The following is a 12,368-nucleotide window of genomic DNA, read 5'->3' on the forward strand; positions in this document are numbered from 1 at the left end:
CTGATTAGCACCCTGATAGATGATTGGCTAGTTATCTGTGTCAGCAGACTAATCTATTAACTGTATAGATTATGGATCAGGTGTATTGGTTCAGACTTCCTGTCGTTATATTCTGACTGGTGGATTTTCAGTGGGTTAGTTAATCCTAACCGCTAACAGCTTCATTATTAGACCAAACAGGACGACGGCGGTTCAGAACAGGTTGACGTCAGACCTGAGGTTAGACTGTTTAATTAGAGTCAGTTACCTACGTTAACTAAGGAGACTGATCAGCAAACTGTCAACAGGGTTTTAACAGGCTGTTCGGAGGGCGGGGCGTTTGCCAGCTCGTGGGTGGCGGCAGGCGGCGGCGACTCAGCAGATGGGAAGAGGAGATGTTGGCGTCGTGGGTTCGAGTCTGCTCAGGGGTTGTTAAGGAATGATGCAGGAAGTTTTAGTTAATCTTAGTTAATCTCCTTTAATCATACTAACTCAGTCCTGCTCATACTGGAATCATCATCAGGCGTCAGTTTCTTGATTAGTTTCCTGTCGGCTTCACTGCTTCCTCGGGATCCGTTCAGGCTTCATCACCTCGGAGCAGAGGAGGATGGGGGAGGGGTGTTTGAGGGGAGGCAGTAGGGGGAGGAGTCGAGGTCAGGGCTTTGGATTCAGAGATTTCAGTCTTTTCTGACCTTCTTGTTCCTGGGAGATCTCCGCAGAACATCGTCCTCTAACTTCTACACAGGAAACAAAGACGGTCACTTAATTTCTTAAAAGAAAAACTGAATCTCACCATCAATTCTCCCTTTAAAACTGGGTTTTATATGAACTCAAACTTATATGAAACAAAACTATAATTAGTTTTTATGTAGGGCTGCCGCAGAAGTCTGATTATAAAAGATCATATAACTGCTCGTTATATCGTCTCCTCACCTCATCTGCTGTGGGGTCCTCAGCTTCATCATTCTCAGCTTCGTCATTCTCAGCTTCGTCTTCCTCTCCCGGACTTTCCTCTTTGTCGCTCTTGCCCTCTGCAGCTGAAAGAAGCAGAATCAGTCAGCTCCACAGAGAGGAACCAGGTCAAGAGTTCTGAAACCTCAGTGTCACACTAACCTGGACTGCTCTCCTCTGCCTCTTCAGCCTTCTCTTCCTGCTCCTCCTCTTCCTGCTCCTCCTCCTTCACATCAGGCTGAGGTTCGTCCGTCTTCTTGTATTCTGCTGGCGTCGCCGCACTCTTCTTCTGCAGAAGAAGCAGGAAATCAGTTCACTTTGACTTTACAAACACAAATCTACAGGTCACAACGTTTAAACGTCACACACTCAACTCAAAGACAAACAGAGAAACTGATTTTTATACTAAATGATCAAGAAGCAGAAATGTCAAATGTTTGTTGCATTTTCTTAAATGTCTCATTTCTTCTTCCTTTAACGTTGGAACGACGATATGTCATATTTTCTTATCACAATGTTCAACAACTACCTTGTTCATTCATCGTTTTTCCATTTCCTGAACTTGTGATAAACTCATTGTTTGTTTTTTTTGACTTAGTCACCTCAGAGCCCGCAGCATGGTAAACCAGCCACAGTAGTGTGTGTGTGTGTGTGTGTGTGTGTGTGTGTGTGTGTGTGTGTGTGTGTTACCTTGCCGGTGCAGCAGAAGATAACGATGAGGATGAGCGGTAAAGCCACAGTGAGGACGTAGACTACCCAGAGCCAGGGACGCTCCTCTGCAGCGTTCAACATCTGCGTTGCCAGACCAGGCTGTAAACACAAACAACACAATGAGTCAAACACACAAAAACATTATCACAGTGATGAGACAAAATCCACAGAACTCAGTCTTTTATCTGAACAACTACGACATGCGAGTGTGTTCACGGGATTGAAAACAGGTTCTGAAACCTTTTTTCCTACTGTTGAATATTGTAGATATTTATTATGAGATTTAAAAATAGGTGAACTGTTCCTTTAAGGAATCCAGTTTTGATTGAGTTGTAGTAATGCGAGTGAGGAGCAGTGTCCCTGAACGCAGCATCAGTTACATCTGAACGCTCAGAGACGCTTCTTCCTCCGGAGGATTTCATCATCACTGAGGTTCAAAACTAATTTCTATCAATTAGTCAAAAGAAAATTGTAATTTTTAATATTTTGTCAAAAGAAAATTCAGTTTTATTTCTTAAGATAAATTGTATTATTTTTAATAACGTGTTTGTAAACGTCGTGATTTAAATTCAGTTTGAATTAAATTCAGTAACAGATCTTATGAATATGATCCTGTTGAATGTGAAACCCTTCAGCCTGAACCTACATCAGCAGCGCCCTCTGCTGCCTTCTTCAGTCCCCAGCCATCGGTGGCCCAGCGCTCGGCCGTGTTGCGGTCGTTGGATATGAAGAAGTTGTCAAAGAAGATGTCGGAGGTCATGGACCAGAGCTCGAGTCCAACAGCGTTGAACGGACTCATCCTGAACGGGTGCAGGTCCTCAAAGAACTCAGGGTTGGCGACCTTCCTTGGCTTCCAGACGCCCTGAGAACATCAAGGGTCAGATGTCAGGAGCAGATCAACAAACAGACTCTGGCTGGTGATCACAGAGAAACTTCTTTACAAAGTCGTAATGTGGATTCTCAGTTCAAACTGCGTCCAATGTGGGAGGGGTTTACAAACTCACCTGGTAGTTGGGGTTGTCGATCATTGGGGGCTTCCACTTGCCCTTGTAGCTGGGGTTATCGATCATCGGACGGTTCCAGGCGCCACAGCCGGGGGCTGACTCGCAGATGGAGTTAGGGATCTGAGGAGCCTCCCATTCACCGTCCATGTCCACATCCCTGACGGACAGGAAACACACAGACTGTTACCAGGTTGAACATGGAGAACAATGTCTGACTTCACCGTGGATGATCGCCAACATGCGAGTGCATCAACGTACCAGTCCTCAGGTTTGACGGCTTCAGGATCTCCGATGTACTCCGGCTCGTCGTCCAACCAGCCGTCTGGCTTCACTGCATCTTCATCTGGAATCTGAGCGGGAGCGTCCTCGTCCCTGCACACGATCAGAAAAACACACCCAGGATGTAGTCATGGTACGAACCAATAAGAGAAGTGATCTGTTAAATCAGCTGTTGGTCTTCATTTTAAATTATTGTCAAGTGATTATCTGAACAGTTAATTGGACAAAACATTTGAAAGAATAAACAACTTAAGAACATTTGATGTGAACCCATGAATTCAAATATGTGGTGCACGTGATGCCACACACAAAGTACGATAACCAACTTCACAATTCTACTAAATTAACAGCAGTGTTTCCACGGTAACCGAGGTCATGTACTGACCAGTCCTCGGGCTTGACTGCGTCTGGGTCCTGGATCTTGGGCCTCTCGTCCCAGTCCTCGGGTTTTTGGTCGTCCGGGTCCTCGATTTCGGCGAGAGGGTTCACAGGGGGGGTCACATCTGTCAGCAGGCTGCCGCTGTTCACAACCGTCTGATCGACCAGCACCTCGAAGGTGTTGTCAGGGTTCAACACTGAGGGAGGGGGCACAGGGAGCAGTTACACACCTGGACTGTCCTGTCAGTGTGTGTGTGTGTGTGTGTGTGTGTGTGTGTGTGTGTGTGTGTGTGTGTGTGTGTGTGTGTGTAAAAACATACCCAGTGTGTACAGGTGTGTCTTCTTGTCGGTATAGTACGTCCTCAGGTCAGAATCTGGTTTCTTAGCGTGTTTCTCTTCGTACTCTCCAGTTTTGGGGTTTTTGTGTCTGAAGATGAAGTGAAGTTTGTAATCTTCTCCACATTTGTCAGGTCCAAACATGATGGTGTACGGAGTTTTATCCACAAACTGGTCCTGGAGACACACAAACACACAGGAATCAGCTTCATTAAAAGGTTAACGGTTGAAAGTTGAAGAGAAGACAAACAGTGAAACCGTGTGTGTGTGTGTGTGTGTGTGTGTGTGTGTGTGTGTGTGTGAGAGAGACTGACCAGGTCGAGATCAGGAGTCTGAGTCAGCAGTTTGACGTAGGCGCCGCCACAATCAATCCCTGCCTGGAAGTTCACCTCGTACCTGAACAAAGAGAAACGGAGTCAGAAACACGACCCGGAGGAAACACGAGGGATCAACACCGAGCATGTTGTGTTCTTACTGGATGATGAGGGGCTGGGTATCGAAGGTGAAAGGTCGCAGCAGCTGGGCTGAGATGGCGTGATGTTTGGCTCTGGACTTCAGTACAAGACCTTTGTCCCCGGGCAGTTTACTATCCTTCATGTCCTCCACCGCCCATTTACCTGTTAAAACATCAACATCATTCAGCTGTAATAGATACCATTTCCTGAATCAAGCTCATCAAGTGTGTAAGATACGCCCCCTCACTACACACTGAATGTTGTGGACTCCAGATCCCACAATGCAACTGGAAAACTATGTACAACATGGTCGCTAACCGAGACGTATGTACCATCATGCATTGCTCTCACGCTGAACGAAAGAAAAATATGTGACAGACATGAGAGAAACCAGAGCGTGAGAATATTTCAGTTAAAACTAAAAAGAATTGAGACAAAGTGAAAGAAAAACAGACGTTCAGCTACAATTAAAAATCTTGATCACGCTTCAGAGAGTAGAAGATGAAAAAATCAGCTGGATAGAATCAGAGATAAAATATGAATGTAAGAAACAGAAACAAATAAGACTCAGACGTGATCTAATAAAAAAATGACAAAGACTTAATTCAAATAAAACAGAAGATGGAGAAAATAAACATTTTCTATTTTATCATGTGGGAAAAGCTGTTCAATACAACGTGTTTGTACTGTACAGTTCTTTACATAGAAGGAACCCTGCACCAGTGTGCACCCTGTTACTGCCATATACTCAATCCATTCTGTGGGAAACCCGACAGGATCTATGTGATGCACATCCGTACGTCAGCGTACTATCTACTAAATCTGAACCCACCATCATTTTGCGATATCTTCATCGGTGTCTTCCTTCTTGGCTATGGACACAACCCAGCTGAAACAGACACACACACACACTTCAGTGAGCAACACACCTGGAAGTCTCACACCTACAACCTGAGAAAATGTGGACAGAGACACTGTCTACACCTGTTTCTACACAAGTTCCCACAGTTCCCTGGACAACATGGAGAAAAGAAGAAGATTTCAGCACAACTAGAACGTTTGTCTTCATTGCTGCATTGTGTAGATGTGTGCAGTATTATTTTCTGCGTGCTCATTTGTGTTGTCGCCAATAAAAATCTGATTATCCTTTATCAGTCCCATCAGAGAAATTTGCTGCGAGTTGTGAAAGTCGTTAGTGTCCACGCAGACCGTCCGTCCTCGTTCCCACAAGTAGCGTCACTGTTGCTACAAACCCCTAACCCTAACCGGTTCAGTAGTTCCTGTGAAATCCAGTGAACTAACGCAGCTGAAAACATATCCTCCCTGGCGGAGGTAACTCAACAGCGGATTTAACTAATCATCAGCGACGAACACGTGCTCACCCGTCAAGTGTCCCTCGGTCAAAAGACTCCGCGAAGAAATGCTCCCCCATCGGCTCAGGAGCTTTGTAGGTCACCTAAACACAAAGAGGTGGGAGAAGGACTTAAAGCAGAGGAACTGTGTCATGTCTGGTTTCACGTTTTTCTCATGTTCACAGTAAATGTGACATCTGCTCTTATTTTCAGGTATTTAACCTCATATTCTTTGCTCAGTTAAATGTTTCTCTTTGTACCAACTTTCAGCTTAATAGCATTTCTAGAAATGTTATTAAAATTACAACTAAGTCAGGATTTCACTGAAGTCTGTGGTGGGGGGGGGTTTCCAGCGTGAATGCAGGTCAGTGGATCAGCAGGTCAGTTTACTGCTCCACTATCAAAGCCACTTCCTGTTTCAGCTGGTTAATCAGTGACAGGCTGAGAAAATATTTGTAACCTCCTCATGCATTCAGTGAAAGTGTTTCCTCCCTGCAGAGACTCCGTTAGACACAGATCACTTTAAACAAACTCAAACTCTTTGATTTACATGCAAAAATACTATGATACTGGTTTTTACAACAGGAGATAGATGAACAGGTAAGACAGGGAAACCTTTAATATTATGTAATATCATACATCATCGAACCTGCAGATACTACTTCTCAACCGTCCAATCGTATCGTCTTACCTTCGGTGCGGGAGGAGTTGTAGGAGCAGGTGGAGCTTCATCCTGAACGTCCCCCTCTAGCTCCTCCTCGTCAGCTCCGGCCAAACCCAGATCCAGCTCGTCCTCAACGTCTACGTCATCATCCAGAATGTCCTCGACCTGGTGCTCAGCCTGAGATACGGGGGCCAAACTGAGGCAGAGGAGGCCTGCCGCCAGAAGAACTAATAAGCCAATCCTGTGATCCATGGTCTGCAGAGAGGAAGAGAGGGGGAACTTTTACTGCATTTCATCCAAACACAGTATTTGGTTTGCATTAGTTATTTGATGATATAAAAACAGACTGCGACGTCATGATTGACAGCTGAGACTGACTCCTGATTGGTCGAGTGTGGACGGCTTCACCCTACGATCACTACTGCACAGACTGACTCCAGATGACATCACCACAAGATGGCAGCATTCGTATCTGGGATATTTAGGTTTAACTTTGTACCGCGAGAGGAAGTGGAGACTTGTCGTCATCTGTATTTACAGTCACTGGATCTTAGGTCGTTTCACAGTCACTAATATTTAGTGTAAATCTGTGTTTTGTTCTCAGAAGTTAATGAATGAACATTTTAATCTCTACAGATTTTTCTGACAACGATTGATTGATTGACACACGCTCGTGCCTGTGTCCCTGGCATCCACCACCACCACCATGGTGACCAAGCAGCACCCACAGGACTAGCAAACAGCTTAATGAGATTACGCCCCAGAGGATTACTGCAGCACCCCCCAACTCACACACAGCAGCACATAAACACTGAGGAGTCTCTGGATACTGCAGGTTACTTATTACACACGGGGGGGGGGTTCAGATTTAGTGTACAGGTAAATTAAGAACGGAGTTTAACAGTACCAATGATTATGCGTTTGTTGATTCAGCCGCACAACAACATCTACATGTTCTTTTTAAAGTCTTTTCTCCATTAAAACAAGGAGTCGTCAGTAGAAATGTGTCTGACATGGTTTAGTTTAATCATTTACCAGAGGAATAAAAATCTTCAGAAACAAAGTTCATCGGCAACGATTGTTTTATATGAAATTAAAAATTCTTTAATGTCAGTTTTGTTGCTTTTCTTTGTCAAACATTAAAGAAAAGTGAATGCTGTCTTTTTTATTCTTTAATATAAAACCAGTATTTCAGTGACTGAGGAAATAAATGGCAGATTAATCAGTAGCTGCTCCATATTATCATAACTCCACTATTTAAACTAGAACTTAATTTTGCATCTCTGAAATTAAGTCATGTAGATATTTAGCTTCTGAATCAGACTCGTTTCACTACGACAGGTCTGGTTTTAAATTCACAGCTCTGAAGGTTTGAGTAGCTGATGAGAATGATTCCTCTCCCTGATTGGTTCAAACAAAGGACCTGATGCTTCAGTTCTTCTGTCTCACAGCAGACTGAGGCTAATCAGATTACCCCGCTGCAGGATTAGCATGCCAGGCTAACAGCAGTGCAGTTTATTGATGAGTGTGTAGCCATTAGCTTAGCATCAAACCCATCCACCCGGCGCCCACATGGCGTTTAAAGGAATAATCTGCAGAGCCACGTGGGGACAAGACTAAAACAGCTGAAACATCCATTAATCGATCACAAAAATATAATACTTTGACAATCATTTGTCTATAGTTTTGATTAAATAATTGGTTTTAAAAAAGGCTGAGCATTTTGTTAAACAGACCCATTGTAATTTATCAATAGAAACGGGAGGAAACTGAGCTATTTCCAGTGGTTGATGAATCCACGTCTGATGCTCTTGTGGCGAGTCCTCGGCTTTAGGGCTGTTATGAAATGAAAATGAATCTGTAGATTTTATCATTTTTACTTAAAATAACTAATTATTATATATCATATTTTTGCTTTGAGGCAGAAATCAGATGTAAAATTAATTAACTGAATAAATTTAATCTAAATGACTTTAAAACCCTAGGGAGCTTCCATAGGGAACCTGACAGGCCTTTCTTACTGAGTGAAACCAGGAGAAGTTAGTGTCACTCAGCCCGAGGCTGGAGGAAGTGGAGTCTGTTAATCTGCCTTCAGACCATCTGCTGCTTCTGATTCACTGTAGATAACCACACTGATTCGAGACCGATGAGATCAGAGCTTCCTGAAGAACCACTCTGCTGCATCACCCCACATGGATTAAATACATTAACATGACGCCGCAGCTTCTTCATTTTACATCTATGAAACGGCTTTAACGTTTAAAAAAATACAAGTGAGTATCGTCTAATTTCTTGTTTTGCCAAAGTCCATATTCACTTCATAATGTTTATATATGTAAACATACTACAGTGTTTATTCGGTAAGAGACTTGACTTCATTTTAAAATCTATTAACACGTTCAGACTTCACAGTGTGAACCTGAACATCAGGTGTGAAAGGTTCCTCAGAGCAGAAGAGGAGTTCTGGGTCTGGATCAAACTGAACCTGGTTCTGTTGCTTTGCAGAGAAAACACTTTGTTGGATTGTTTGGACCAATCACAGGCAGTAGAGACATAATTAAACAGTAGAAGAAGAAGAAGCAGCTGCAGTCTTCACCCCCGACGATATGTTTGAACCACGAGGACGTTCATTTGGTGCATTTGAGCTAGTGTGGAGTACTGTGGAGTACTGTGGAGTACTGTAGAGTACTGTGGAGTACTGTGGAGTACTGCACCTGAAGGTGCGGATTCTGCTATAGTAATACCATCATGATGTTACGCCGTCTACAAACCAATCAGAGTCAAGTATATGTAGACTCCGCCCACGTAGGTGATGACGACAGGACGTATGTCAGACTAAATTCTTTCGTCCCTAAATTACAAAGTGAAACCAGAACTAACAGATCAGATGAAACATGGAACAAACATGAAGCTTCAGACTTTCCGATCAGAAAACATCCTAAAAGATTGAAGAACTAATAAAACAGGTCAAATTAAAATTTTCAATAAACTACAATCGTCAACTTGGTTTGACTTCACTGACAAAAAAAGTTTGTTGAATTTAAAATAAATAAATTTATTTTTCCATTTAAAAAGAAAACACGTTTGTCTGTGACTGAGCAGCTTCACTCAATAAACTGTGGAATCAGCCTTTATCAGCCGGCGTCAGTTAACTGATCAGCGAGCAGACAGGACGAGCAGGTTACTATTTAAACTGAAACAAACAGTGAGGTCACGTCTTCCTGTGTGAAGAGAGAAATATAAACACAGATTCACTAACTGTTCCTTTACCTCTTCACTGTGAAGTAACGGTCGTCTGGTAAAAAGCAAACAAGCGGCTGGTTCATCATATAAAAAGGTCAGGATTTAAATAGTCTGTTGTCGCTGTCAGAACTTCAGGTAGATTGAGAGAGAAGAAGCTTCTAAGTTAAATGCTCTGATAAATCAAACAGAGTGAGACGTCTTAGTGTTTTTCTTCATATATCAATATGTGAAGCTCACTTTATATTAAAAAAAGAGGCTGATAAAAATAAATATGAACTTCTCTCCAGCCGAGTTATTTCACTGGGTCTGATCCAGAATATTTAAATGATAAATGAATTGAATAAATTCATTTTGCTGAGACCAGACTTCAACATTCACATTCATGTGACCACAGATCAGCAACTATGTGAGAATTATATCTAATTAGCAACAACAGCCTTAAGTCATTCGCTGAGCTGGTTCCTCTCAGAAAGACTGCACACGAACCAGCAGGTTGAACCGGCTGTGCTGCTGCCACACTTCACCTGAGACTGGATCTCAGCATCAGGGCACGATCAGCCGCCACCTGATGGGGGCGTGTTGAGCACACAGCTGCGCTACAAGCCGGTTTAATGTCTTTAATGCCTCGGACACATTGAGCAATCAAGAGAAAATTGATCTCACAGCCAGTTTCACACCAAAAGAAAGCTGGTGTTCAACCTGAAAGATCGAATGATCTCCAGGTAATTAGAGGCTTCTCCTTTCCAAACAAACACCTGATTCTCACTTCGGGCTTCGGCCAACAAATTGAAGTCAGTGCACAATAAGAAGCAGATTCTAGAAGTGTCACAGGAAAACCAACAGAAAAACACTGATGAGAACTGAAAAGATGAATTGACCGGTAGAGTCGACTTCACTTGCTCTCATCTTTTCTAATGTAAAGATTTCTGATAACTTAAAAGTGGAATCATCACTGAGACCCTGTAAAGCTACAAACTGGATGAATCCTGGTTTCCGACCTCGATCAGGACGTCAAAGTGACTGAGTGATGGAGTGAAGCAACATGCATCTGAGTCTGAGAACTAGTAACAGTAACAATAATTAACTAAATTACCACAATTTAACCTGGAAAAAAAACTACTAAATCTGAAAACTATCCTATATTAGCTACCTGTTTCCACACTTCATTGAACAATGATGTTTAACACAAGCAGAGTATTATTATTATATAGGTTGAATTATGATTTACAGGCTAAAACTGGGGAAATTAAGTTATTCTTAATGACTTAAATTAAGGTTTAACATAATTTTAGAATGCATTTCTCCATCCGAAGAAAATACTATCTTACGATTAACAAAATATTAAACCACAAAATATTAAATGATTGAATCATCATAGACCTGCAGCTTTTCTGTTTCATATCTTTGAGTTTGATTTTTAGTTTTGAAGACGTATATTTTATAATAATTCAACACATTTTATAGACAGAAACATACAAACAGCTCCTGTGTGGATTGTATTTAATGATTCGAGCACAAGCTTCCATCTCAAACTGCAATCATGATAATCATTGACTCATTCTCTCTTCTTTAGCAGATCTTAATTCTTTGTGTCATATAAGAAGGAATCAGACAGAAACCCAGGACTCTGGAGGACATTCATCACTAAAGGACATTTTTAATAATGAAAAGCTGCAGACCTGCTTACAGATGATTATTACTGACTTCCACTTGTATTTAATATAAATGATGTGATTCCAGAAGAGGCTGAAGCTGTAAAGATATAAACATCTGCCTCTTTGAGCCACAGCTGCAGAGCCTGGTCAGTTTAATATCTGAGTGTTGAAACCAGTGGTTACCAGTGGTTCGTGTTGAAACCAGTGGTTACCAGTGGTTCATGTTGAAACCAGTGGTTACCAGTGGTTCGTGTTGAAAGTAGTGGTTACCAGTGGTTCGTGTTGAAAGTAGTGGTTACCAGTGGTTCATGTTAAAACCAGTGGTTCATGTTGAAACCAGTGGTTACCAGTGGTTCGTGTGGAAACCAGTGGTTACCAGTGGTTCATGTTGAAAGCAGTGGTTACCAGTGGTTCATGTTGAAACCAGTGGTTACCAGTGGTTCATGTTGAAACCAGTGGTTACCAGTGGTTCATGTGGAAAGCAGTGGTTACCAGTGGTTCATGTGGAAACCAGTGGTTACCAGTGGTTCATGTGGAAAGCAGTGGTCAGCAGCTGCAGCACTGGTGGAGTTAGCATGCTCCCCGAGCCTCCATCTCGAGGAGGTGATGAAGCAGCTCCGTCTTCACACCGAGGAGCTCGTTAATCTCTTTAAAGTGACAACAACCCCCAGCCGCTGCACACAGCTAGCTTAGCTCCGCCTAGCTTAGCTGCGATGCTATTACGAAACGACAGAAAGTGACGGCGCAGAGAGCCGAGCAGCTCCGCTCGTCCTCGGGACTCACAGGTCACCGTCTGACCGGGAGACACGTGGAGCGTCACGTGGAGCGTCTCATATTCAACCATTTCATTCATTACGTGTGATTAAAGGCCGGGGAAGCTAACAGGCTAGCTGCCTTCACCTGAGCTTAATTAGCCTCGGTTAGCCTCAGTTAGCCTCGGTTAGCTGCAGTTAGCTGCAGTTAGCCTCTCGCACACGGAGCTGAGCGTTAAACGCTAAACACGGATTTGATGAGAACAATCACAGTAAAGAGACAGAATGAAAGCACGCTTCCCAGAGGCCGCTGCCCTGCGCCTCGTCCCCGGGAAAACGGCACATTATTCGGCTAGTTTCACTCACCTCCGGCTCTCGGTGTGACCGCCTGCGAACTAACCAGCTCGATCACGTGGAAGGAAGAGAGCGCCGTCCCCTGCCGCTGATTGGTCAGCGTCTGACGTTTCCTGTCAACTGTCAGCAGCTGATTGGTCAGAGACAAATCTCAGCCCAAGCGGACAGAGCCCGCCCCCCTCCAACTGAACCTCGTGGACAGCGATGATTGGTCGATGCGTCGAGGGGGGTAGTGAGCGCTGATTGGCTGTAGTG

At 43.3% G+C, this 12,368-nt stretch overlaps 1 protein-coding gene across 1 annotated transcript; it reads right to left on the reverse strand.

Moving 5' to 3' along the window:
- Positions 1-521: 521 nt before the first annotated feature.
- On the reverse strand, positions 522-12,307 carry canx (calnexin). The gene is made up of 15 exons (XM_034598839.1): positions 12,126-12,307; positions 6,137-6,364; positions 5,476-5,549; positions 4,926-4,982; positions 4,114-4,255; positions 3,953-4,034; positions 3,623-3,815; positions 3,310-3,499; positions 2,904-3,017; positions 2,646-2,802; positions 2,288-2,503; positions 1,621-1,740; positions 1,093-1,219; positions 913-1,016; positions 522-716 (listed from the first exon to the last, which is right to left on the reverse strand). Exons 4-15 carry the CDS (start codon positions 4,945-4,947, stop codon positions 657-659), a joined length of 1,527 nt encoding a protein of 508 aa, XP_034454730.1. The 5' UTR covers positions 4,948-4,982; positions 5,476-5,549; positions 6,137-6,364; positions 12,126-12,307; the 3' UTR covers positions 522-656.
- Between the last annotated feature and the right edge of the window lie 61 nt (positions 12,308-12,368).

Source organism: Hippoglossus hippoglossus, chromosome 10, assembly GCF_009819705.1.
Source record: "Hippoglossus hippoglossus isolate fHipHip1 chromosome 10, fHipHip1.pri, whole genome shotgun sequence".
In the NCBI taxonomy this organism is placed as follows: Eukaryota; Metazoa; Chordata; class Actinopteri; order Pleuronectiformes; family Pleuronectidae; genus Hippoglossus; species Hippoglossus hippoglossus.